Source organism: Tripterygium wilfordii, chromosome 11, assembly GCF_013401445.1.
Source record: "Tripterygium wilfordii isolate XIE 37 chromosome 11, ASM1340144v1, whole genome shotgun sequence".
Classification (NCBI taxonomy): Eukaryota; Viridiplantae; Streptophyta; class Magnoliopsida; order Celastrales; family Celastraceae; genus Tripterygium; species Tripterygium wilfordii.
In genome coordinates this window covers 84,943-108,785 of record NC_052242.1, presented here as the reverse complement: position 1 = coordinate 108,785, position 23,843 = coordinate 84,943, and the positions used below count along the sequence as shown (strand labels likewise).

At 38.0% G+C, this 23,843-nt stretch overlaps 4 protein-coding genes across 14 annotated transcripts; 2 read left to right on the top strand and 2 right to left on the bottom strand.

The window, feature by feature from the left end:
* Nucleotides 1-421: 421 nt before the first annotated feature.
* LOC120008575 lies at nt 422-844 on the bottom strand. The gene has a single exon (XM_038858952.1). It carries the CDS (start codon nt 787-789, stop codon nt 472-474), a length of 318 nt encoding a protein of 105 aa, XP_038714880.1. The 5' UTR covers nt 790-844; the 3' UTR covers nt 422-471.
* A 1,381-nt stretch (nt 845-2,225) lies between these two features.
* LOC120008525 (flap endonuclease 1-like) lies at nt 2,226-11,492 on the top strand. Of its 9 annotated transcripts, none has more exons than XM_038858875.1 (19): nt 2,226-2,404; nt 4,735-4,907; nt 5,151-5,287; nt 5,403-5,519; nt 5,597-5,655; nt 5,820-5,879; nt 5,983-6,036; nt 6,177-6,225; nt 6,313-6,360; nt 6,501-6,566; nt 6,693-6,743; nt 7,361-7,480; nt 7,554-7,638; nt 7,759-7,840; nt 8,494-8,605; nt 8,731-8,787; nt 8,886-8,932; nt 9,028-9,082; nt 9,603-10,065. In XM_038858875.1, exons 3-19 carry the CDS (start codon nt 5,276-5,278, stop codon nt 9,771-9,773), a joined length of 1,245 nt encoding a protein of 414 aa, XP_038714803.1. In that variant the 5' UTR covers nt 2,226-2,404; nt 4,735-4,907; nt 5,151-5,275; the 3' UTR covers nt 9,774-10,065. The 9 variants fall into 9 exon arrangements, 5 of the variants coding, with proteins under 5 accessions (XP_038714803.1, XP_038714806.1, XP_038714804.1 ...); XR_005470531.1 differs by lacking the exons at nt 2,226-2,404; nt 9,603-10,065 and adding exons at nt 10,571-10,688; nt 11,202-11,492 and having other exon boundaries at nt 4,319-4,907; XR_005470530.1 differs by lacking the exons at nt 2,226-2,404; nt 9,603-10,065 and adding exons at nt 10,571-10,688; nt 11,025-11,492 and having other exon boundaries at nt 4,319-4,907.
* A 3,519-nt stretch (nt 11,493-15,011) lies between these two features.
* Nucleotides 15,012-16,330, top strand: LOC120008446 (germin-like protein 5-1). 2 transcript variants are annotated; one of them, XM_038858769.1, is made up of 3 exons: nt 15,012-15,191; nt 15,234-15,431; nt 15,588-16,330. In XM_038858769.1, the coding sequence occupies exons 2-3, from the start codon at nt 15,317-15,319 to the stop codon at nt 16,124-16,126; spliced, it is 654 nt and encodes a 217-aa protein (XP_038714697.1). In that variant the 5' UTR covers nt 15,012-15,191; nt 15,234-15,316; the 3' UTR covers nt 16,127-16,330. The 2 variants fall into 2 exon arrangements, with proteins under 2 accessions (XP_038714697.1, XP_038714696.1); XM_038858768.1 differs by having other exon boundaries at nt 15,014-15,431.
* A 632-nt stretch (nt 16,331-16,962) lies between these two features.
* Nucleotides 16,963-23,636, bottom strand: LOC120009211 (phytochrome A-like). 2 transcript variants are annotated; one of them, XM_038859681.1, is made up of 6 exons: nt 22,604-23,636; nt 19,956-22,022; nt 18,599-19,415; nt 17,924-18,214; nt 17,422-17,627; nt 16,963-17,224 (listed from the first exon to the last, which is right to left on the bottom strand). In XM_038859681.1, the coding sequence occupies exons 2-5, from the start codon at nt 22,006-22,008 to the stop codon at nt 17,423-17,425; spliced, it is 3,366 nt and encodes a 1,121-aa protein (XP_038715609.1). In that variant the 5' UTR covers nt 22,009-22,022; nt 22,604-23,636; the 3' UTR covers nt 16,963-17,224; nt 17,422. The 2 variants fall into 2 exon arrangements, with proteins under 2 accessions (XP_038715609.1, XP_038715610.1); XM_038859682.1 differs by having other exon boundaries at nt 16,963-17,218.
* Nucleotides 23,637-23,843: the final 207 nt, after the last annotated feature.

The window sequence follows — 23,843 nt, the reverse complement described above, 5'->3', positions numbered from 1 at the left end:
ATAGGACTTGTAGAGTGGTTAATTAATGTGCATGCATCCATATTGGTAAAATAATTAAGCAAGCATCTTTGTCTTGTATAAATATAAAATATACAGTACTGTTTCTTTTGAGCAGCCAGCAATAGAATCACGCGGAATTAGGAGCTCGTAGCTCAAGGTCAAGGTCCAAATTAATAGCTTCTTATTGGTTATATATACATACAACTGCATCAGCATGGCCTAGCTATCAGGCAATATATTACTGCAATCAACCACTTATTAAACAAATATAAAAATGAACTGATATTGTTCAACGTTAATTAGCTCCCATTAATTGTTGTGTTCACAAATAGAAAATACAAAAAATATGGTGTAATTGGGACATAAACAAATTAATAATTATATAATAAGCAATTCGTATATTAATAGAGAGCGAGCTAGAGAAATAATAAATTAAATGTAATGAGGAATGCGGATGGGTGAAATAGATGTTCAGGGGTCGAGGGCCTGGTGATAGATTTGGGTCTCAGATTCGGAGACGCGGGTTTCATGGAACTTTGTGATGAAAGCAGTGGCTTTCAAATTGATGTTGGGGTCAGCCACCCACCGTCCCTTGTAGTCTTCATCGCTTGGCCAAACCTTCCGAGCACCACCACCACCACCACCACTACTTGTTGCCTGATCTGCAGGATCATCCACCTGCCGTTGCTGCTGATGATGATCTCCTCGAGGCCTTGATGATGATGATGATTTGAACAACTTGTTGAACACTGAAAATGATGAGTACTTCTTTTGCCTGCCTCCTCCCATTATCAAATATTAACTAATTTATCACCTCAACACTTCTGTTGGCTGCTCTCTCAGATTAAGCTTCTATTTAATATCAATTCAATTGGCATGAACTTGTGAGTTGTGACTGATCCGAGTTATGCCCCAATTTATAGTGGGCGAGGCTAGCTCTAGCTATGAGAGTATATTATTATTTTCATTAAGTAGCTAGGTGCAGAATCTTGATGATTCAACTTTCAAGGGTGTGGATGGTCCTCATCAAATGATCCCCCTAAGCCTATGTATGTATGTATATGTTTGCTAGAACTTTATGCAACACCCACATGCCTTTCCTTGTTATATGCTCCCCCTCCTTTCTTCACCAATTGACCAAACCAATCTCTCTCTCTCTCTCTCTGCTGCTGGACCTGGCATACTCAACTCAATTATTCTTATATATTATTATATATTCAATGCCCAACTTTAAATTTTGGCTTCATTTGAAACTTTTATTATATCTTCTCAAAAAAAAACTAATTTTATTATATATTATTATATATGATGTGTTAAGCCATGAGTGAATTTATGAGACCCCTTACATTTAAGTTGAAAATAAAATACACTATTCTTTGTGTGACACATATTATATTTGAAACATTTGGGATACTAATTTTTGAGATCCTCATCATAGTTGTTTTAATTACTAGTGCAATTAAGTGTTTTCTTCATTAATATTTACTAAAGGCAAACCAATTAATATTAATTAATTAATATTCAATGGTAATAGCATCAAAACACAAGCTGTCTAACTTTAAGGTAATATATATATATTTCTTGAAAAATACATTATAAACAAGAGCACATTGTTTAATTTATTTTCTTTCTTAATTTTAAGAATTAGTAGCTACACCTACACCTGGACCTGGCCCAGGGGATAATATTAATGCTCACTTGCTGTAATCCAACTACAGTACTGTCTACTGAAAACTCAAAAGTCCTCCTAAAAGTAAATGAAAATTCCTCACCAGGTTGTTCATTGGTCGACACGTATGCATATAGCTTGCTACTAATTAATTAAATTGGAGAAAGCTCCAGGTTTGGCCAGTAATCGGATGTCTATCTATAGACTTGCATATTAAGAAAAGTGTTTCTAGATTGATGCGGGGAGTGGAATCTTAATTGTCTTTTGCTTTGCCCTTTTGTTTACGTTTACGCTTACTCAAGGAAGAGCTACGCATTTGCATAATTGCATGCTTACTAATAAGAGATGACTCGGTTGATAATTAATTGAGTTAGATATACAGACACATGTGTGTTTAAAATTCGAATTCAAAAGAGAAACATATTTCTCAATGCCACTTTAAAAAAAATAAAAAATTAAAGAACATGGCAAGTTCAACCCCAATTGGCCAATTCCAATTTGTAGCCCAACCACTCAACTCAATCAAGAAAGCCCAGGATTCAACAACAACCGATTTGGGTCCGGCCCCTTTTCCTATCTACAGAGCCCAACCCACATCAAAAATGACAAGGTTCCTGCTGAGCATAGCAGAGCAGACCATATTGATTGACTGATGGGCGAAATCAAGAGGAGGAGCAGAAGAGCTGATTTCGCATTTCGATACTCTCTCTTTCAAGTTTCAATCATACTAATCAGGTAATTAACCTCTCTATTCACTCGGCGTTTTTATTTTATTTAGGGTTCGAACAAATTGCTGTTGAAGAAAATAAAAGAGAGAAGGTGATGCGTGGGTTGGTTTCCTTGTCGATTTCTTGGCTCCACTCACTTGTTTTCTGTTGAAAAAATAAAAGAGAGAGAAGGCAGGCTCGGGTTGCTCGATTTCTTGGCTCCACTCACTTGTTATCTTCAAGCAATTTGGTATCACTCTCACGGCAGTCTCTCTACTGCTGCCACTGGTGGTGGTTGGCTTGGTTTCTTTGCTCCTGCTGAAGTGATTGTGGAGAAGGCCACGATTGGGTTAAATTCTGGTCGTCGGAAGAAGAGGGAAAGGAAGCGTTTCTTTAAGTGTTTCTCTGTGTGGAATTAGAAAGAGAAAATGAAAATAAAGTTTTTTGGGCTTTTAAGATTTCAGCCGTTAAATTAAAGGCTAAATCGTACTTTATATCCCTGAAGTTTCACAAGATTCTCGTTTATATCCTTAAAGTTTAAAATTTATCTTTTTTATCCCTGATGTTTCAAAAAGGTGTCCAATTTTGTCCTGAGCCCACTTTCTGACTGTAACTCACCGGATTATGCCTATGTGGCAATCGCACGTACAAGGTGGCATGAAACGTATACTTTTCGGGGAAAAAAATACAAAATGAGAAACCAATTATATTAAATTAGAGATTAAATTAATGAATTTTACTTTTTATAATAAAATAATTTAAAAAACAAACAATTTCTTCATCCTTTAACTTCTCTGTCCTTTTTCTCATTCTCCCTGATCTTCTTCATCACCAAATCAAAGTACCCCAAAGGTCAACTCCGTCGTCACCGCCGCAGCTGCTGCTCCTATATCTGAACAACCTTCATCGTCATCGTTCTCCTCTTCCTAATCGCTATTTGTGGCACCGTCCTCTGTGTAACCCACTGCCCTACCTTTTGCCATCTTCGACATTAGAGTCTCTTCCCTCGACCTCATCTCTTCATCAAAACTAATTTCCAACATAAATCTCAACATCACAACCCGGATTTGAGCCGCAAGAACGGAGTTCCATTGAAGATTAAGCTTAAGACTAAAGTGAAAGGGGTTGTGGTTCAAGATCTGGATTTTCTTTATGAATTTCAAGATCAGAGAGTCGATCAAGATTCAAGATTTGAAACTCGACTCTATGAGGTTACAAACCAAAAACAGGGGATGTAGTTCTTTTACGAAACTCATGTTCAATTGGTGGAAAATCTTGTTTGGTAGGTGAGAAAATATGAGTTTAAAGGAATCTTGATTGCATGTCCTTCATTGCTCTTTGAGCTTTGGATATTGCTGAGCTAAATCAATGGGTTTAAAGGGAAAGTTCTGGAAGAAATATTGATTTTTCTTTCATTCTTAATTAGTAAAGGTTTTTGGTTTTTTAGAGTTTTTAATTTCAATTTCTGATGTGGCATCTATTATAAATCTGAAAATGACGTGGCTTATCCATGTACCACTTTGATTGCCATGTAAGCAAAAACCGACACGATTTTGCCAGAATCTTGAAGTCAGGACATAAATAGTTAGTTTTTTCATACATTAAGGATAGATTAGATAAATTTTAAACTTTAAGGACATAAACGAGAATTCGATGAAACTTCAAGGATGTAAAGTATGATTTTGCCTTAAATTAAATCATATTAACTCTGAGGGAAGCATTACATGTCCATAATTTTGGTGTCCATAAGTGTCTATAATCCTGGTAGCATGAGGAGAAGTGTGGAGATCATTTAATACAAAATGATCCCCCACACTTCTCCTCATGTCACCTAGATTATGGACACTTATCGACATATATCATTTTGGTTTGATAAATTTGATCGTGTGTTAAAATTACAGTGTGCCCAAGCACCTCTTAACAACAGCAGGAAAATCGCAGGAAAAGATAAACCATATAGAAAGAATCCAAATAAAAATCCGAAAGATTTAGGTTGTGGACATCTAACAGGCTTTGTGAAGTGATGATGATGAAGAAACCTGTGCTCTTTGTTTGATCTCCAATAGTTGTGAATTGTGATGGTGGGAGACTGGGAGCAGAGCGGGAGGATACTGTACTGCTGATGTTCACAAAAGTAGGATGCTGAATCGCTGATGATGTCCACAAATGTAGGACCCTGGCTCAAAGTCCACTTTGTCTTATTCCACGTAGTAGTCTTTAGAATTTGGACCGTCAGCAACTTACTGCATCCGGCCCATGCAACCCGAAATACATCTATAAGTCTCTAAAGCCCACCTCGTCGACCACTTATCTTGGTGAGTGACACTGATTCCTCGTACTCTTGACTCGTGTGTGTAGACAGGTTGAGTGTTGCCCTTCCCCTTCTTACACAAGCCAATAAGCCATCGAGATAACAGACAAGGGTTGCCTACAGGAGATCCCTCGTCGTGGGCAAGTTCTCCATTTGTTCAGTTTCAGTATTGGAATCCCTACTAGAAGCATTGTTTTGTTATAGACAGTTGTTTCTCAAGGTACGAAACTTGTTTGTTTGGTTTGCCAAGCTTCTTCCTTTTTTCTTGGCTGCGATATGACTTGCTTGGAATCATTTTTGCTTTCTGTCACTGGTTTCTAGGAATCGCATTCATTTGTATCACCAAATCATGGTCTTCTCATACTTCTCAGCTAATATTATATTTGCAAAGACGCTTGCTATTGTCTCATTGGTACTCCAAAACCAGTGTAACTCATTCTACAAATGTGTGGGAATGCTTCAGGCCCAATTACAAGCAGCGGCCTTTTCATACAAGACTCTTGCTCCTGGAGTAGGCCGGTAAAGTAAGCGACGACAAGCATAAGGGCTTTTTTGGTGGTCTCTCTAACACAGTCTTTATCTGAAATCATGGGTATTAAGGTTAGTTAGTGGTTTTGTTTTTTATTTTGCCTGCGAATCATCTCTGATTTGTAGTTTATGGTGGAATTAAACTGATGGCGCTGGCGCTTGTAGGGGTTTTGGTGGATTTTTTTAGGGGTTAACAAAACTGCTTGCAGACAAAGCTCCAAAGGCCATGAAAGAACAGAAATTCGAAAGTTACTTCGGCAGGAAGATCGCTATCGATGCTAGCATGAGCATCTATCAGTTTCTCGTATGTAATTTACTCCCACTCCTTCTCCAACTGTCTTTGCAGCGTCTAATTGGGTTGTTTTTTTTTTTTTTGGGTAGATTGTTGTAGGAAGAAGTGGGACTAAAATGCTCACAAATGAGGCTGGTGAAGTCACTAGGTGAACCCTCATAAATTCCCCTCTTCCATATTTACTGATTTTTCTTCCTTTTTTCTTGTGAGAGTTTGATGTGAAGTTCTTTTTGTTTTGTTTTTTTTTTTTTGGGTATATGCGTTTAGTTTCCCTTAATGCTGACACTTGGTTTTTGTTTGGTTCCCTTGTAGTCATTTGCAGGGCATGTTTACTCGGACAATTAGACTTCTTGAAGCTGGAATGAAGCCTATGTAATGTTTTTTTTACATGTAATTTCATAAATTGTGCTACTCTTACTTACCTTCGTGCTTTTTTAAGTTAAGTTTGTTCATTTTCTATGTTACCATTTCCCAGCTATGTTTTTGATGGACAGCCTCCAGATTTGAAAAAACAAGAGCTGAAAAAACGGTATCACATGACAATGACTCCTTTATTCAAGTTTTACCCATGACATAATGACTATTTTTATCACTTGAAAATATATTCAAGTTTCACAAGCGTTTGTTTCGTAATCAGTGATGCTCTTCCACGTTCAATCTGTGATGCAGTTATTCAAAGCGCGCAGATGCTACTGAGGAATTGGCAGCAGCTGTGGAGGTATGTGTTTTAGTTTCCAGTATATTTTCTTACATTATTATTTCATGGAATATGTGATACAGCTGTTACCTTTGATATTCATTGTAGACTGGCAATAAAGAGGACATTGAGAAATTCAGTAAACGGACAGTGAAGGTGGGTTCTTCGCTCTCGTCTCTTTCTTCACTAAGTTCTTATCTAGTAGTACTTTGACAAGAAGAATAGGGTATGGATTGGATGGAAAGGTCATGTGAAAGTATCCATCCTTCGGGCTTATGTGCTCTCTACTTTAACAGGTGTCAAGGCAGCACAATGAAGATTGCAAAAGACTTCTGAAACTCATGGGTGTCCCTGTGATTGAGGTGACATTACAGTGTTCCTAGTTATCTGTTACCAACTTACCATTGTGAGTGAGTTTGGAAGTGTGCATTGTACTGTATCATTTTCATGCTTAAACATAATTGGTTTTTGGTTTTTTATGTTTGCAGGCCCCTTCTGAAGCAGAGGCGCAATGTGTTGCACTTTGCAAATTGGGAAAGGCATGTATTTTCACTGGTTCAGAATGAGTTGTTTAGATTTGGGATGTGGAGATGGAAATGGATCCATTAATAATTATATTTTTCCTGCTATTTCGAAAATGTTATTTGTTTCAGTTAAATTATGGGAGTTTCATCCTAGGTATCATTTTATGATATCTTTAGTGCAGTGGAGGTTGGAAGGGGTAAGGAGAGGAGAGTAGAGGAGGGACAAAGTGGGAAATTGAAAGGAAGGAGTGTGGAGGGAATAAAATTTTCCCTCCCTTTTTGGATTTCTTAATTAAAGAGCTGAGACTGAGAGTAGGAGGAAATATCATTCACATTTTTGGTTACTGTGTCGATGTAAAACTAAAGAATAATGTGTTTCTAAAGTATTGTTGTACCCTTTTTACGTGACTTCTACAAAATCCATCCCTTCTTCACCCTTTTTACTTTTCTTGCCTCTCCGTCAAAATTATTGTACAGACTTCATTTTTCCCTCAATGGCTTGTCCCTAGGGTTGAAGTTGTTCCCTGATTTATTATTGAAAAGAACAAGATCTTTCCCTCATTAAGTGCTGCCCAAAGGGGTCCTTAAAAATTGACTTGCTAGAAGCTGATACTAATTGCTGTGTGCTTTAGGTTTACGCTGTTGCTTCTGAAGACATGGATTCACTAACTTTTGGAGCTCCTAGGTTTCTCCGACATTTGATGGATCCTAGTTCTAGAAAAGTTTCAGTTATGGAATTTGAAGTTGCAAAGGTGAAGTGGACGCTGAATGTCAATGTAATTACTTAGTTTTGAATCACCTGATTTGATTTATGATTCCTTTCAGATTTTGGAGGAGCTGAATCTTACCATGGATCAATTCATCGACTTGTGCATTCTTTCAGGATGTGACTATTGTGGCAACATTAGAGGTATTTGAGATTGCTGTATGCACAATCTGGTGCGAGGGTTTTCTCCTTTCTATTTCAATATATATGGAAGCTTATTCTCTTAATTGACTTGAAAGTTAATTTACGTGCTCCTCTATCCAGGTATTGGGGGACAGACAGCTCTGAAACTGATACGTCAACATGGCTCTATTGAGACCGTACTAGAGAACATAAATAAAGAGATGTATTATTTATTTCTACCTTGAAATTTATCATGTTAAATAATTAATGATTGATCTTTTTTATCATTTAGAAAGAAAATATGTATAGTTTCTTTTGTCTTCCGTGTATATTTGGGGATGTGAAATGATTGAAGCCTGCCTAGTTTACGATAAAACAATGATTTATAATAGGATGCCATGCTTCATAATTGATATTAGAACCTAATAGTGTTTTGCGTTGGTGCTTTCTAATATAATATCAATAATGCGATCATGATGTATAATTCTGAATGACCTGTCATCTTTTGTGGACTAGTGGCTTTTGATGTCCTATTATATTAGTTTATGTAGACTGGTGACACTGTTGCATCATAGGTGCAGTGCTTCTATGATGAGATAGGTGGGAAAATCTGGCCTTCATAACAATTATTCCAGAATAACTGTTAGTATAGTCAGAGTCTAATATTTTGCCAACTGCATGTTTTATAAATGGAACTTCAAGTTCTGCAGCTTTACATTATTATCTTGACAAAATTTGAAACACCTCATAAACTGATGATCGTTCCTTGTTAGGTCGCATGATTTTGACTCACTTGTGGTTTTAGATAAGAATCATCAATAAAATATTTGGTTTTTGGTCTTTCAGTATTATTTTTGTTTCCTATTTAATGACCAGGTACCAAATACCAGCTGAGTGGCCATATCAAGAGGCTCAGAGACTTTTTAAAGAACCAGTTGTTAAAGATGAAGAGCAACTTGAGCTTAACTGGAGCGCTCCTGATGAAGAAGTAAATGATTGCCTTATTTCCAGAAAAAAAAATGATTGCCTTATCTTGTGTGTGTATATCATATCATGTTGTTTTTATCATTTTTTCATGTCTGTAACTGATACATTGTTTTGTCAATTTTTCAGGGGTTGATAACCTTCCTGGTAAATGAAAATGGGTTCAACAGTGACAGGGTAACAAAGGTGTGCTCTTGAGTTTAGCCGTCATTATATAGCTTTGACGTGGGTTCTTCTTAGGTTCCTTTCCATATAGTAAGTGTTTTGTTCTCATTATTTATTAGGCAATAGAAAAAATTAAAGTGGCGAAGAACAAGTCATCCCAGGGACGGTGAGTAATTCAAAATCATATGAGAGTCAGTTTAAGAATTTTCTTCCCCGTCCTTCCCCTTTGGTCCGATGATGTCTTGTTTGTTTTCTTTACAGATTAGAGTCATTTTTTAAGCCAGTTGCAAACACTTCTGTTCCTGTTAAACGGAAGGTATGCCATCATAAGTATTACAAACATCCAATTTTGACTTTCCTCTCTGGCCTTGTTACTTTCAGTGTGGTGGATATGCTTTCAAAATGTTGACTCTTCTAGTCCTATGTTACTCGTCTTTGATTTTCTGTACTTCTTGAAAAGCTTTTGAGTGGTTCCAACTTCCAAAAGGTCTGTTGGTTGGACATTCTTCTTTGATAATTACTTTTTATTACGTTTCTATCATAATATTGGCTTGAATTCCAATTTGTTCGTTTTGACGTTTTGTTCCTAACAACAGATTATGTTGCTTCACATTGTGTTTCATTTGGCCGTATAGAATTTTACTTGCCACACACATTATGTGGTGTTTGTTCTTCTTTCCATGCTATATGCGGTATTTTTTGCCTCCTAGTCAGATTATTTAGTTTGCTTTGGAATCCATGTTTTTAATTTTCCGGAGTGTGCCATTCATGTGATAAAAGCTGATGGGTGTACTTTTAATTTGCTACCATAATCTCTTTGATATGCTGGATGACAGGAAAGCAAATGTGTGCTCCGATCTCCAAAACCAGCCATGAAATTTAAGATGTTCTCTCCGCAAATCTCTAATTGTTTCATGTCCAAGGTCATTGGTGGCTTAGGGCTGCCTGCATATCTGGGCTCCAAGCATTCCATGCCATTAGCCAAAGGGGTCTGCTTCGGGGCATGAAGCCAGGATACCTGGTTCATGCAGAGACAATATGTATTATTCCCCTTACATTCATCCAAGTTATCATATCCCTGGATTGACCTTGGGAATATGGTTTCATTTTTCTAATATTGCGATACTTTTGAAAGAGTAAACGTTAGGAAGACAGCCATGCAAAAGTGCGTTCAAAGAAAAATATTTGTATCATGTGATGTGTTTACTGGAACAAATGTACTTGATGAATGAACCCATTGTGGTAACTGTAGATGTCGAGACAAATTTTTGGGCAATGCTACATGTTCCTCTGTGTGTACGGTGTCTTTTTTGTTGTTTTTCCTCGTTGTGTTGCTGGGTTTTAGTTTTGTATGGGAGTAGTTTGGGCAGATCATCGGAATTCAAGCCAACTACTGCTAGGCCAAGCTGTTATCACCATTGAGGTAACACCACGAAGACTTCCTCAGAAATTGCAAATCTCCCTTTCCTATGCATGACTGCATCATCTTTATCACCATCCTTTTCTTTGCATACTCATACTCTGACATGATCCAGTCTGACTAATTCCAGCCTATGATGAAGACTGATTCATGTACCCAAAAAATATATTAGGAAGACTGATTCTACTCTGTTCCTTGTATAAGAAAATCTGTGTGTGATGGATTTCAATGATAGAACATTAACCTTCAGTAGGCTCTTTCAAGTTTCAACCATTATATAATTTGTCTAATGATTATTCTTTTTGCTCCACTTTTTGCATAATTGTCGTATATTTTGATATCATTTTGATCGGTTTTGTGCTCACTAATTGCTCCATGTGACAGGAACCACCGGTGATCACTCCTAAAGAAGCTAACAATAATTGGAGGTAAGAAGAAGAAGTAGATGAATTATGGTGTGTAATTAAAACCGGCTAGATGGAGCTTACTACTTCCTGGGCAGGTTAGAATTAATCTTATAAGTTTTTCTTTTTAAATTCAATTTTTCGTTGATCCCACATGGCAAAGTCATTGATTGGGATGGCATGTTAGATGTTTTTAGATTAGAGTTCGTGTAGGTTGTTTTATGTAACATTTTTTTTATAGCCGTTGTTTTATGTAACTTGTTTAATGACATTACCCTCTTGGCTCAAATTTTAGTCTTCTGACAAAAATGATGAGTTTTTTTTTTTACCCATTAACACTCTCGGTCATCTAAATTTATTACGAAAATAACATTTCACGTCAGTGGCACTAACTCCACCCAAAGGAATTAGGTGTGAATTTGGAACCATTGCAGATGAGGGCCTGTTCATATCTTCCCCGACTAACTCCACCAAATTGTAACTGCTGCCGTTCCGTTGAAGACTAACTGCACCAAATTGTGACTACTACCGTTCCGTTGAAGACAATACGGGCGACTTTTTCCTGCTCCATACTCTGTTCTTCACCTTACGATAGTTTTGTGATCATGCAGAGCACCAAATTGTGACTGCTGCCGTTCCGTTGAAGACAATGCACGTGACTTTTGCCTGCTCCGTACTCTGTTCTTCACCTTATGATAGTATTGGGATCATGCAGAGAGAAATTTAATCCGTCTCAAGTGTTTGTTTGACTTGATATGCATTGACAAATTTCATTGTACATATATGCATATTATTGCAAGTTGTAGCAGTTCAATGGGTTGAAATTAATTCTGTATTCTTTGAAAGAAGATAAATATTCACCGACATTAATAATTCAATACTGGTACAGCAATCATACGCATTTAGGCCCTGAAGCCACGAACTAGATATGTGTGTATATATACAGATATGGACTGGAACTATGCAGTATTCACTAGAGTTATATCCACTCAAAAATGCTAAACTTCCATAGATAACTTTCTCCATAAAGTTCCATAATCTAGCTGGCAGTACAAATCAGATGCCAGCTAGATCAGTTGTCACAAATAAGCTAGGTTTCCAAGCATGTGTGTATATATATAGATATGGACTGGAACCATGCAGTATTCACTAGAGTTATATCCACTTAAAAATGCTAAACTTCCATATATAACTTTCTCCATAAAGCTCCATAATCTAGCTGGCAGTACAAATCAGATGCCAGCTATATCAGTTGTCAGCTAGATCAGTTGTCACAAATAAGGTAGGTTTCCAAGATTATGTTTCCCGCTTCTCTCTCATCTCTCACGCATTTCAAGACTTTATTTAAGATTTACTTCTCTCTCTTCTGCTTATCTTCATCGCATACTACTTTTTCTCTCTCATACTAACTTTTTTCTCTCTCCTTCATAAGAGTCAAGACAACGCTTAAATCATTATGTAAGTATGACCATAATAATGTAATTAAAAATTATCAATGTGTAATTCCGAATTGAAATAATGTAATTATCTACTGTTGTTTTGTAATCATCCTATTTATGAGATATAATTAAGATAATATAATGTGTTAGTTATAAATTTGTCCATTGTAATTGGACTTGCAAACAATGTAATTACATATATATTGTCAAGGGCATCAAAAGAGGAAACAAATTTGATTCATATTAATATTTGTATGTTTTGAACTCAGTATTTTTTATGATTCCATAGATTGTTATATAATTTTGATATTACAATTTTTAATTATGATGTTAGAGCAATATATTATGAATTGTGTAAGTATTATCACAATAATGTAATTAAAAATATCAATATGTAATTACGCATTGGAATAACATAATTAAAAACTTGTTTTATAATTAAAAGTTATCAATGTAATTACACATTGGATTAATGTAATTAAAACTATCAATGTGTAATACCAATTGTAATAATGTAATTATTCACTTCGAATAGAGTTTTGAACGTCCAAAGAAATGGGAGAGCACCACAACTAGCTCTAAGGCAAAAACAACAGAAGTACCAAAGACAAACATACCCATAACATGAAAGACCCTAAACACCAAAGCCACAAGCCCACAACATGGAAGACTCCAAACAAACAGACCTACAACATGGAAGATCGACAACTCTTCTTTCAGTGATGAGATCCGCAACAACTGCCGTGAACGGAAGATCGATTTCTCTGAGTAAATGAGTTTCATCATCTAGAGAGGCTGCATAAATGGGTCTGAGTAAAGACTTACGAGAGTGAGAGATCGATATGTGCTAGACAGTCGGAAAAGAAGTGCTACCGCGATGGCCTCCGTGAATGGAAGACCGATATGTGTTGATGGTATCTGAGACGACTGCAAAATGGGTTTCGTTGTTTATTTGAGAGAAAGAGAGAGTGAGAGAACGAGAGAGAGAGAGAGAGTGAGTGAAGAAAAATGACAGAGATTTGCTTTTTGAGAAAGAGAGAGTGTGAGAGAAAGATATTTTATCTCATATTTTTATTTTGAAATTGACACATCACTTGACCCATGTGGCATGGCAGGTGTATTATGGACAATTAGGGATGTTTAGCTATGTATAACTAGTACTACTGTATCCAATTATCCTTTTTTTTAAATGACTGAAGAAAAAACAATTGACTCGAAATGAAACCAAGGAACTAGGGAAAGAGCATAGTAATGACAATTTTTACTCGACCCGACCAGACGAGATCCGCGCGGGTTTTTCTCAATTCGACTTTGGGATGGAACAAAGAAATTCAACCTGCATGCGGGTAGGGCTGGATTTGTTGGGGGGAAAGTCCAACATTGCTAAAATACAGATATAATGGATGTATTATATAGGTCCAAAGGTTTTCTTGATTTATTAAGACTTGTTTTAAAGTCGTTAGCCTTGAAAGGTCCTGAAAGTCATGTGATGGGTTGGACTTTGACTTGGACTTGGGTTTAGGAAAACGGACAATATCTTACAATGACAGTCCAGTTTGGATTAGAGCGTCCATTGATGTTTTCTAACAGTGGTATCACAGTGCGATTGTTTAGCTTAAATGTGGGTTGTACATTTGTGACTTCTGGTTCCACTTAGTAGGCTTGAGCCCGGCCCACAAGTGAGGGGAGATTGTTGAAAAAAATCTCATATCGCTAAAATAAAAATCTAATGGAAAGGTTATAAGCTCAAAGATTTCTTTGACTCAGTAAGACGCGTTTTAAAATCGTGAGTCTTGAAAGGACCTAGAAGTCTTGTGATGGATTGTGCTTGAACTTGAGTTTGAGAAAGCGAATAATAACTTACAATAATAGTCAAGTTGGGCTAGTGAATCCGTTGTTGTTTCCTAACCGGATTTACTTTCCGCCCTACCCCGTAACCCTCCTCGCAAGTGAACCACCCCAACAAATAATATTCTTAAATTTATATATAAATAAACCTTATTTTGCATATTTTTTTATAATCTAGAGGCATACTTATATGTAAAAGCATATATTAACTTGTTCTTTTTATTAAAGACCAATTCAAATTGACTAAACATACTTCCTAATTTAAGCATATAATTGATCTTATATTATTAAAATCTTAAACTTCACGTCAAACTCCGTCCCAATTTGTTTGTCATCCTTTAAAAATTTAATTTCTTAAGGAAACATGATTTAATGTAATTCAACAACATAAAATAACCATATTATTCCAAATTTCCTTGAAACAAAATTGTTAATTAATGAAGAAAAATGTCATTAGTTTTGGGACATCCCAAAATAAAAAGATGCACAATCAAAATGGGAAGGAGAGAGTAATCACCCTTAAAGATTATTTTGGATTATGAAAGTTGATTTGTAGGATTAAATAGGTTGATATTGATTAATTTTAATTATAAAGGTTTGTTTGTTGGATTATTTTGGATTACGCATGTTAATTTGATAGATTAGTGTTGATATTAATTATGATCGAATCATATCGGGTCAATGTCAGGTTTGATCGGTAAGAGGCCCACATATTTTTATAGGGGCAGAGATGGGTTGTATGCCATGATGCGCGGGAAAGGATCGGGGCATACAAGTAGAGGTGTGTGGCGATCGTGAGGTGAATGTGACAAATATGAGTCAGCATGACTATATTTATATGAAATAGAGAGTGAATATGAATGTGAGAATTTTAATAATGCAACTTTATATCATCTTTTTTTATGGAGAAAGAATGATTACTCCATAAGAGAGAATAGCGGATGTGATGACTTTGAGATTTCGATTTTTCAAAATCAACCAAATAAGGAAATGAGTGATTTTCCTCCTCATCTTACAATCATTTAATCCTTTTAATACCAACCAAATGCCCCTTCTATTTGTTGATATCATTTCTTTGGGTCGCTAATTTGAAAAAGGCATTTTTTTTGCGAAAAATAAATAAGCCTATACAAGGAAGGGGCATGTTTCATGCTGCTGCTGCTGCTGCGTTTCACAGAAATTCTAGATGAATAACCATATTTGTCTATAAATAACAATCCGCCCAAGTTTCTCTCATGTTCATCCATTGCGACTTTTCAAAACCCACCCTCCTTGTATTGAATTTGGTTCTCCTTATATATAGATAATATAGATCGAGAGATAGAGAGAGACAGAGGGAGACACATCATCAGCATCAGCCTCGCTCTCTCTTTCTCGATCTTTTTCCTTTCTGTGTCAAGATCAACAAACAATATCAATATATAATCACCCCCGCAGCCATGGCGGCGATTGCCTACCTCTTTGCCATCACTATGACTCTGGGCATGGTCTTTGCCGCCGTAGCTGCCGATCCGGATTCGCTTCAAGATGTCTGTGTGGCGGACCTCGCTTCAGGTACTCCAGATCCCTCTAGCTCTTCTTATCTTACTCTTGTGTATTAATCTGACTGACTGATTTGAACATGTATTATGTATGTTTCCCTGATCGAAAAAACGATAAATTGTTTTGTTCTTATAATTGATTAATGTGAAACGTACTGTAACGTAACAGGAAATAAAGTCAATGGATACCCTTGCAAGGACAGCTTCAACGCAACCGACTTCTTCTTTGACGGGTTGGCAAAGCCCGGTTTGACCAACAATACCCTGGGCTCGCTGGTGACTGCAGCAAATGTTCAGAAGATCCCAGGCCTCAACACCCTGGGCGTCTCCCTTTCCCGCATTGACTTCGCCCCAGGCGGCCTCAACCCACCACACACTCACCCACGCGCCACTGAGATTGTGTTTGTGCTCTACGGACAGCTGGATGTTGGCTTTATCACCACCGCAAACGTTCTGGTGTCCAAGACCATCAATCAAGGTGAGATTTTCGCCTTCCCCAAAGGCTTGGTTCACTTCCAGAAGAACAACGCCAACGTTCCTGCCGCGGTGTTATCCGCCTTTAACAGCCAGTTGCCTGGCACTCAGGCCGTTGCCGCCACCTTGTTTGCCGCTACTCCTCCTGTCCCGGATAATGTCTTGACTAAGGCTTTCCAGGTCGGTACCAAGGAGGTTCAGAAGATCAAGTCTAGGCTTGCACCTAAGAAATAGAAATCCAATCCGAATGCCACCACCTACTATTTGCCCTTTCCTTCTGTGTTCATTTTGATTGGATGCTTCAGATAATAAAGAGAGAACATATTTCTATCGTTAATCTTTTTTATTGAAGAATCCCCAATGACGAATATTGTTCCTGTGGTCGTGTAATATATTTTCTCAATTTATTTATTGAGCTTTGACAGCTGCTTGACTGAAGAGAACTCTCTGTTATCGGTTTATGCCTATCTAAAGTCGAAGGTCTGATCTATGGAATAGACCTTTTTCCGCGGGACTTGATAAGCAAGATGATTGCTTGTTTACTTCTTTTGTTCAATGATCACTCCAAGTCTCCTTTTTTGTTCAATGATCCCTTCCGAGTCTTGAAGATGGTAACTCAAAAGTAAACTGTAGCTTTAATTTTATGACCATACCTGAGCGTGTGATCATGTGTTGAGTTTGTGTGTCCACTTGGCGAACAAGGACTAAAAATGACAAGACGCCAAATTTTACTAATTGTTTTTTATTTTATAACTTTATTAACGTGTTGGTTCATGTTGGTTTGATATTCAAAATCAGGCATCTTTCACCTAATAGATTCCCAGTTCAGTTTCCCCCCTCCTTCCTCTATAAAAAAATTTGTTAATAGCTGGCTGAAACTCAAAACAGTTACATCTGGTCCCCTCCCCATCCCAAACAAATTGAAAGCATCAATCATTAATTATACATAAAAGAGAGCCAAGCAGCGTGATGAAGTTACCGGAATTTTTTTATGCATTTTAGTTGAGTCACAAATTCAATTCAATTCCTAAAAACTTATCTGTTGCGGCCTGCGGAGCCTTGTGCACCAATTGCAGCAGAAGCAAAGTTAATATGCAATATTCACTGTAAAAACTGTTGATTATAATAATACAATCATTATCCTAGGATTAAGACATCACAACCAAACCAAGGCATCCTCTGCAGGATATTCAGATTAGCAGGCTAGTTGGCCACAAACCAAACCAGGCATTGTCTACTACCGAATATGCAGCAGATTAAGGGCAACTCAATAGCAGACCCGTTGATCTTTCACCCAAAGGCAAGCAATACTCCCTTCAAAACAAACTGGCACTAGGCAAGTCCAGGTCGATGGAACATTAGAAATAATGTCATTGGTACATGCATCCACATTTCAGAACATTGCCAACAAACCCAAATGTAAGAAGTTAAACCACTTGGAATGGAAAAATACAGTTTACATTCCAACTTGTTCTTTGGACTGTACAAAGCAAAAAAAAAAAAAAAAACATATGCGGAAATTATTTTACCTCAGGAGTTACGAGCTGCCGCAAGCTCTACAGATATGATGAAAGTCGACTTGCCTGCTTCCCTTAAATACTGAACATCTCCACTCATTAGCTTCACTAGTTTTCTGCTGATAAGCAGGCTGATGCCGTCCTCAGATGCATCTCCATCACTTCCAAACATTTGGTTCAGCAACACTTCAGGAATCCCACTACCTGTGTGTGTTATCCTGATAAGAAATATAAACACAACAGGTTATAACTTCCACTATTTGATGGGAACAAACCATGCATCTATATGAGCAAACAGACGGTTAAATTGTAGTTCTGCTTATTTAATCAAATTTTGTATTAAAGTATTAGTCCAAATGAATCGTCTTCAACATTAAGCTTCCACTTCATTCGTTCTCTATCAAACAACTACAAAATTGATTTCTTATAGACACCACAAAATTCTACAAGCAGTTTTTTTATAACTATCAAGGTTTTTTAAAATTCATTCTTTAGTCAGTGTCTGAATTAGTACCTGAGCTCCAAATGTACAAGATGAATAGATTCCCCTACCCCATCTTTGGTCAAGCTGGCTGCAACCATAAGCTGGCCTCCGGCTGGTGTAAAATTAACTGATATCGACAAGAATTCAGCTAAAACCTGTTGAAGCCTAATACTATCACCATATAAGAATTCATTCATAATGTTGTCTGCTGCATCATTGATGATTCGTATACCCTTTCCATTGATCTTCATCATCACTTGACTGATCGAAGCAATCAGTACTTCATGCAGAGAAAACTTCACCATTTCAAGATTCAAATACCTGAAAAAGTTCCAAAGGAAAAAAAAATAAGTAGTCGCTTACAAAATTGGCAGTAAAATCCTAACAATGAATCAAAAAATTATTTCCCAGAATTAGTGGTGGCATACTAATGATTTACTGGTCAAGGAGCACTTACAACAGTTTTGAGAACCATGGTAAATTAATAAACTAGGCTTGAAAAGTCACTGAAAAGAACAAGAAAAAAGGAAATACCGTAATTCTTGTAAATAGCTAAAGACTCCTTGAATTCAATGCAGTCATAATCTAATTACAGGTTCATCATACCAATATTGTACCTTGTATGGAAATTTCTAGGGAGCACATAATTACATGCATAATATAAAATGATAAGAGTTATCACTCTCTGAAGATAAGACTTCATACCCATCAATAATGCTATCAAGATCTGAGTCATCAAGAATCTTGCTGAGCTGGTGCTGGCACTGGGTACTGGTATGCAGAAGCTGTGTTTGTTCAGCCCCCAACTCAGTGGCCTCCAACATTTTTCGAGAAAATATAATCCCAGAGAGAGGATTCCGGATCTGCCTCTTTATATAGGCCAAAGCTTTCAATCTTTTCAGTGCAGTTTGCTCCGATAATCGCTGGACATGCAGCGCCTGTTGCAGCTCTTGGCTTGCCAGCTGCAAGAAGCAGAAAACCCCAGTAACTGAACCCTCTCTGTCCAGTTTCTTACTCGCACACAACAAACATTCTACATACTTTCCACTCCGAGCAAAGAAACCAAAGGAAACCTTCTCAGGTTCTTGACCAGTCATGGCATTATTAAGTACAACACCAAGATTTACAAAAGCCTCTTGATTTTTCAGACGACAGCAAGCCATGTGGACCCCAAAAACCTCCCCAAGAAGCATTTTATCCATGACTTCTTCGCGCTTCCATCCAGTCAACATTGTCATAGCTGGATTCCACTCAGAGCACCAGCCAAATTCGTCCGTACCAAACATGGGAGGAATCAAGGGGTTTGGGTTTTGTACAATTGCTTTGTAATCACCTTCGATCCTGGTGAACTTATCCATGACTGTCTTTTGGCCAGTGATGTCCTGGGCCACAAAACAAACCCCAACAACACTTTCGTGAAGGTCCCTGTTTGCACAAGCATTGACAATTAAGCTGATGGGACCAGCATCAGCCCTTGATCCATGTGTTCTGATTTCAAATTGGATATCTTTCTCCTCCTGGCCTGATCACATAAAATTACTCCGTTCATCATAAAAATAATGGCACCATAAAAATAAAACCCTTGGCTTCTAAAATGATAACAAACACTCTGCCTTCTAGACCAAAAAAAATAAATAAAATAAAATAAACTATTGAAAAGCTCCGCACTGTGAAATTTCCCTTAAATGTTTGGTATGGTGTATTAGTGAGCCATCTTGCCTTTCTAAACACACTTAATTTTTTTATGACATGAGAATCTGCAACCAATACCCTGATAGGATTTTATTCCTAAAAGGCTTAAACCCACTTCATTGATAAGAAAAAAATATGCACACACAATATCTATTAGACAAGATCCACCCAACAGCCCTACCATTTTCCCTTTCTATTCCCTCCCTTCCCCACCAATACCATCCCCTAGCCCACCTCCCTTCCTCTGTTTCTTCGTCTCTCTCAGCATAGATGCATACAGCAATCTCAAGTTTTTCGAGTTCATCATAAGTTGTTCACAGATAATTAGGAAAAAAACAATGGTTAATTAGCAAACTAATGGAAAGCATACCTTGTAATGCCAAGAACAATATCTTCCTAACTATGTCAATGGAAGACTCTTCTACAAGAGTAAGCAAATGCTTTCCAATAGCTTTATCAACTGGAAGACCAGTTAACTCTGCAATTTTGGTATTCCACCCATTGACCAGCCCATCAACATCAACTGCCAAAATAGGCACAGAGGCCGTTTCAATTAAACGTACAATCTCACTAGTTACTGCTTCCAGTTCTTGCATCCCTTCAATCTTGAGGTCACTGAGCTTTGAATGGATTATAGTTGTATTCAGATCCTTTGCCTCTATATCTTTAAAAGCATTCCGCAGTATAAGCTGCAAAGAATGTATTGCATCCATCTCATAATCCTTCCAAGGCAAACTCCTTGTCTTAACAACTTCAAGGAAAGCCTTAAATGATGATCTTGGGTGCATCTTCCTACCATCATCCTTCTCGCCAGGTTCATGCTTTGCACCTCCCCATCGAATTTCTGCCGCTGTGTGGGATCTGAACCAGAAAAGCATATCCTTCGAAGTTATTCTCACTGCTGCCATTCCACATACAACATCACCAAGAGCTAGAGCCCCTGGATAGCCTGCATCATACAAGCTATCAGTACTCAAGCCTGTGGAATCCATATGGTACTCAGAGAGCCACGAGCCTATATCGTGCAGTTGGGAATCACTTGGAGTTACTCCCAGTCTCCATATCTTGTTCTGGTATAATAAGGCAGCCCCATCACACTTCACAAGATCCATTATATTGGGACTCTGCGTGACAATGCCCAAGGGTGCATCACGCATCAGCATATCACACAAAAGTGTTTGGGTACGCAAGATATTCTTTTCAACAATTTGATTTTCTAACTCTAGCTCCTTATTGACATGGATGGCAAAAACTTGAGCTAGAAACTCACAAGCATACCTGAGAGGGAATGGTACAAACCTTGGGGTCGTGTTATGGCATACTACTAAGCCCCAAAGTCGCTTGCTCTTTTGTGGTTGAGCAGAATCAGGATTGTCGCCCTCTTCATCTCCCTCATTGACTACAACTGCCATAACCAAAGAAGCAATGGAATTCATGTTCTCCATATATTGTAAATGACAACTGTGTGGGGACCTAAGGGTTGAACCACACAAAGTTAGATCAAATGAAAGATTCTCATCTTGAAGGACCTTGACATGTTTTGCATGGCAATCAACAATCATGCGCACCCTATTTTTCATGAAGAGAAAACGTGCTGCCTGAGGGATATCTGTGGCAGGATAATGCAAACCTAAATATGGCTCCAAACCTGGCTTTGTAGACTCAGAGAAGACTTCTCCATGATCATCATCATGAAATTTATAAATCATCACCCTATCATAACCAGTAAGTTCAAAAACCTCTTGAACCATTGTATCACAAAGCCTTGCCATGCTCCCATTAGGCAAAGACTGCAGCCTAGCAATTGCTTTGGCTGCAAGCTTGTATGATTGCAGGGCCCCAGCAGCAGTCATGGGGACTTCGTATGGGTTCACCGGTTCAAAATCAATGATTAAGCTACCAGTTACCCGATGGACAATTGCGTAAAAGGGCTTTCCAGAAGTCTTGCAATGGACTAAGATGGGATTCAAAAGAGAAACATCACCGAATCCCAGTGCCTTTTGCAATGCAGAGGCACTAGGGGAAGTGAAGATAGTCATTATGTCAGTCCCTATCCCAAGAACTGGGAGTTCGCCCACACTTGGCACTGCATGACTAACCATTGTTAGCATTTCAGGGGCATTCTCACTGTATGCAATGACCTTGAATGTTTTCTCGTCTAAAGCTAGCAAGCACCCAAATGGCTGGATAAGCTTGCCCTTCTGTATGTGATGTAGATAAGCTGTGGTTACTTTGTCAGACCTGGGTTGGTGATCTCCACCAACTGTACTTGTAACCCGCACTGAGCTTGAGTAGTCAAAAGAGTCACCCGACACCTCAAAATCTGCATGGAGCTTTGCATCAACAGTGGTCTGAGCAATAATTCTAGCACCGTGTCTTGATCTCCCAGAACTGCTGGATGAGCTTGGTCTTGAAGAAGACATTTTCCTCCAAAATGCTAGGGGAAAACACAAGGAACATAAAGATTTAACATTTGCCTCATAAACTCAAAAGAATTGCTGCTAGAATTGTTCTCCGTCAAAGTGGTAGTTATTATTGCCATGATTGGCACTCATCATCTTTATCACCAACAGCAAAATCACGACTGAATATGTTCTTCAAGTGTAAAACATAAAGCAGTTGCCCTATCTCTTTAGATCAAAAGAAGAAAGGAAAATAAAGTCCAGCAATCATCAACATTCGATTCTATTCAACAGATTTCACTGATTAAACAACAAAGAGCCATTTCTACACCAGAAGAGTAATCCCAGTCCAGTTGCTTTGTTCACCTAATTATGGGACTCCCACTTCAATAAAGCACGTGAACTAAATTCCATTTACATACTAAGAGTAGTAGTTCCTGAAAAAAAATAATAGTGACTAGTTTGCAAAGAAACAACCACAATTCATAACCCCGCATATAACATAACCGTAAAAGATAAGCAAATGAACCACTAATCACGTTGGTAAAAGATGGGAACAAAAGCGTACAAGGAGAAAGTGGCAGAGAGAGCAGCAGTTAGCAGTTAAAAGTCGAACCTTTTCAAGCTCAAGATTCTGAAACCCACTAAACTCAGATCCAGCGTCGCCCAGCAGGGAAGGTGAAACAGTTGATAAAGAAGAAGAAGAAAGAAAAGGAATAGGAGGAAGTAGGCTAGGAAACGGGAATCCCAAGTCTGCCCAGCAAGCACCAATCCCGTGTCTCTTTCTCCAAAACATACACTAAAAAAAATAAAATACACAAGAAATCTGTATCACCGCCTCTTATGTCTTCCTGCCTACCTGTGACCCATCACTCTCCCTTTAAGCCCCGGGACCACCACCGTCGATAAGATGACAAAGCTCCTTTTATTAGTGGTATGATTATATACAAATACAACAATTTATCGGTAACTGATATCAGTGTAACCCGAACTCATCAAGTACTTTCCCATCTCATCTCGGATATTATATAATGAAATATATTTATGTAAACCTGATCTAGGATTCTAGTTCTAGATAAAGATGGGGGACAGGCTCTGGGTTTCTTTCTTTGTTTTTTTTTTGAGAAAGGCTCTGGGTTTCTAAAGATGGAAACAGCCGCAGTTTATTTCGCCCGAAAATAGATCAGTTTTCACTGTTCATTCAGTCGATGACTCGATGGTGCCTCACTGCCTTGTATGGATGAAATAGTCTAATTGGTGCTACTGTGGGGTTTATTGTAAAATAAAGAGAGGGACAGACATGGCGAGGGAGATTCTAAGACAGACACAGCGAGGAAGTCCATGCGGCATGCGCCCATGCCCACGCCGGGATGCCCCCCTAGTTGCCTCTTTTTCAAGGTTGCAACTGGCTTACTCGAGAATGCCAACAAGAGACCGAGTTATGGTATTCACGTGTACAACTCAGTTTCTGACGCACACGGCACACCCCAAGCAGGTTAAAGGTTGGTCTTGGTCCATGCTCAATCAATCTCAACACGGCTACTGCATTACACTTCATGTGACATTCTATGCTGCAGTGCTATAGATAGAGTATCAGCATTTGTAGGGCCCCGTCTTCGTTGAAACGGTGGACAATCCAAAATTCCAAATGGTTATCTATGGACTATCGTAATACTTTTCAATTTCCAATAAAATTCTTGCTCACCAAGAAAAGAGTTTTTTTTCTTTCTTCGGAATAACACTATTTTAATAATTAATTAGTATTATAACATATTTTGTAATTAATTAGACAAATAGCATTTGATACTACTATTGGCAGCTTCAGACTAACAGATGTTTCCCTCTGTAGACAGAGA

What these genes read in the sequence shown, in the direction of transcription:
- LOC120008575 (XM_038858952.1), bottom strand. Translation starts at nt 789, where the DNA reads ATGGGAGGAGGCAGGCAAAAGAAGTACTCATCATTTTCAGTGTTCAAC.
- LOC120008525 (XM_038858875.1), top strand. An exon ending in TGGGTGTCCCTGTGATTGAG is followed by an intron (nt 6,567 to 6,692) that starts GTGACATTACAG and finishes TTATGTTTGCAG; the next exon opens with GCCCCTTCTGAAGCAGAGGC. An exon ending in CACTTTGCAAATTGGGAAAG is followed by an intron (nt 6,744 to 7,360) that starts GCATGTATTTTC and finishes TGTGTGCTTTAG; the next exon opens with GTTTACGCTGTTGCTTCTGA.
- LOC120008446 (XM_038858769.1), top strand. Translation starts at nt 15,317, where the DNA reads ATGGCGGCGATTGCCTACCTCTTTGCCATCACTATGACTCTGGGCATG. An exon ending in TGTGGCGGACCTCGCTTCAG is followed by an intron (nt 15,432 to 15,587) that starts GTACTCCAGATC and finishes GTAACGTAACAG; the next exon opens with GAAATAAAGTCAATGGATAC.
- LOC120009211 (XM_038859681.1), bottom strand. Translation starts at nt 22,008, where the DNA reads ATGTCTTCTTCAAGACCAAGCTCATCCAGCAGTTCTGGGAGATCAAGA. An exon ending in CTTGATAGCATTATTGATGG is followed by an intron (nt 18,215 to 18,598) that starts GTATGAAGTCTT and finishes GAACTTTTTCAG; the next exon opens with GTATTTGAATCTTGAAATGG. An exon ending in CTTGTACATTTGGAGCTCAG is followed by an intron (nt 17,628 to 17,923) that starts GTACTAATTCAG and finishes ATTTCTTATCAG; the next exon opens with GATAACACACACAGGTAGTG.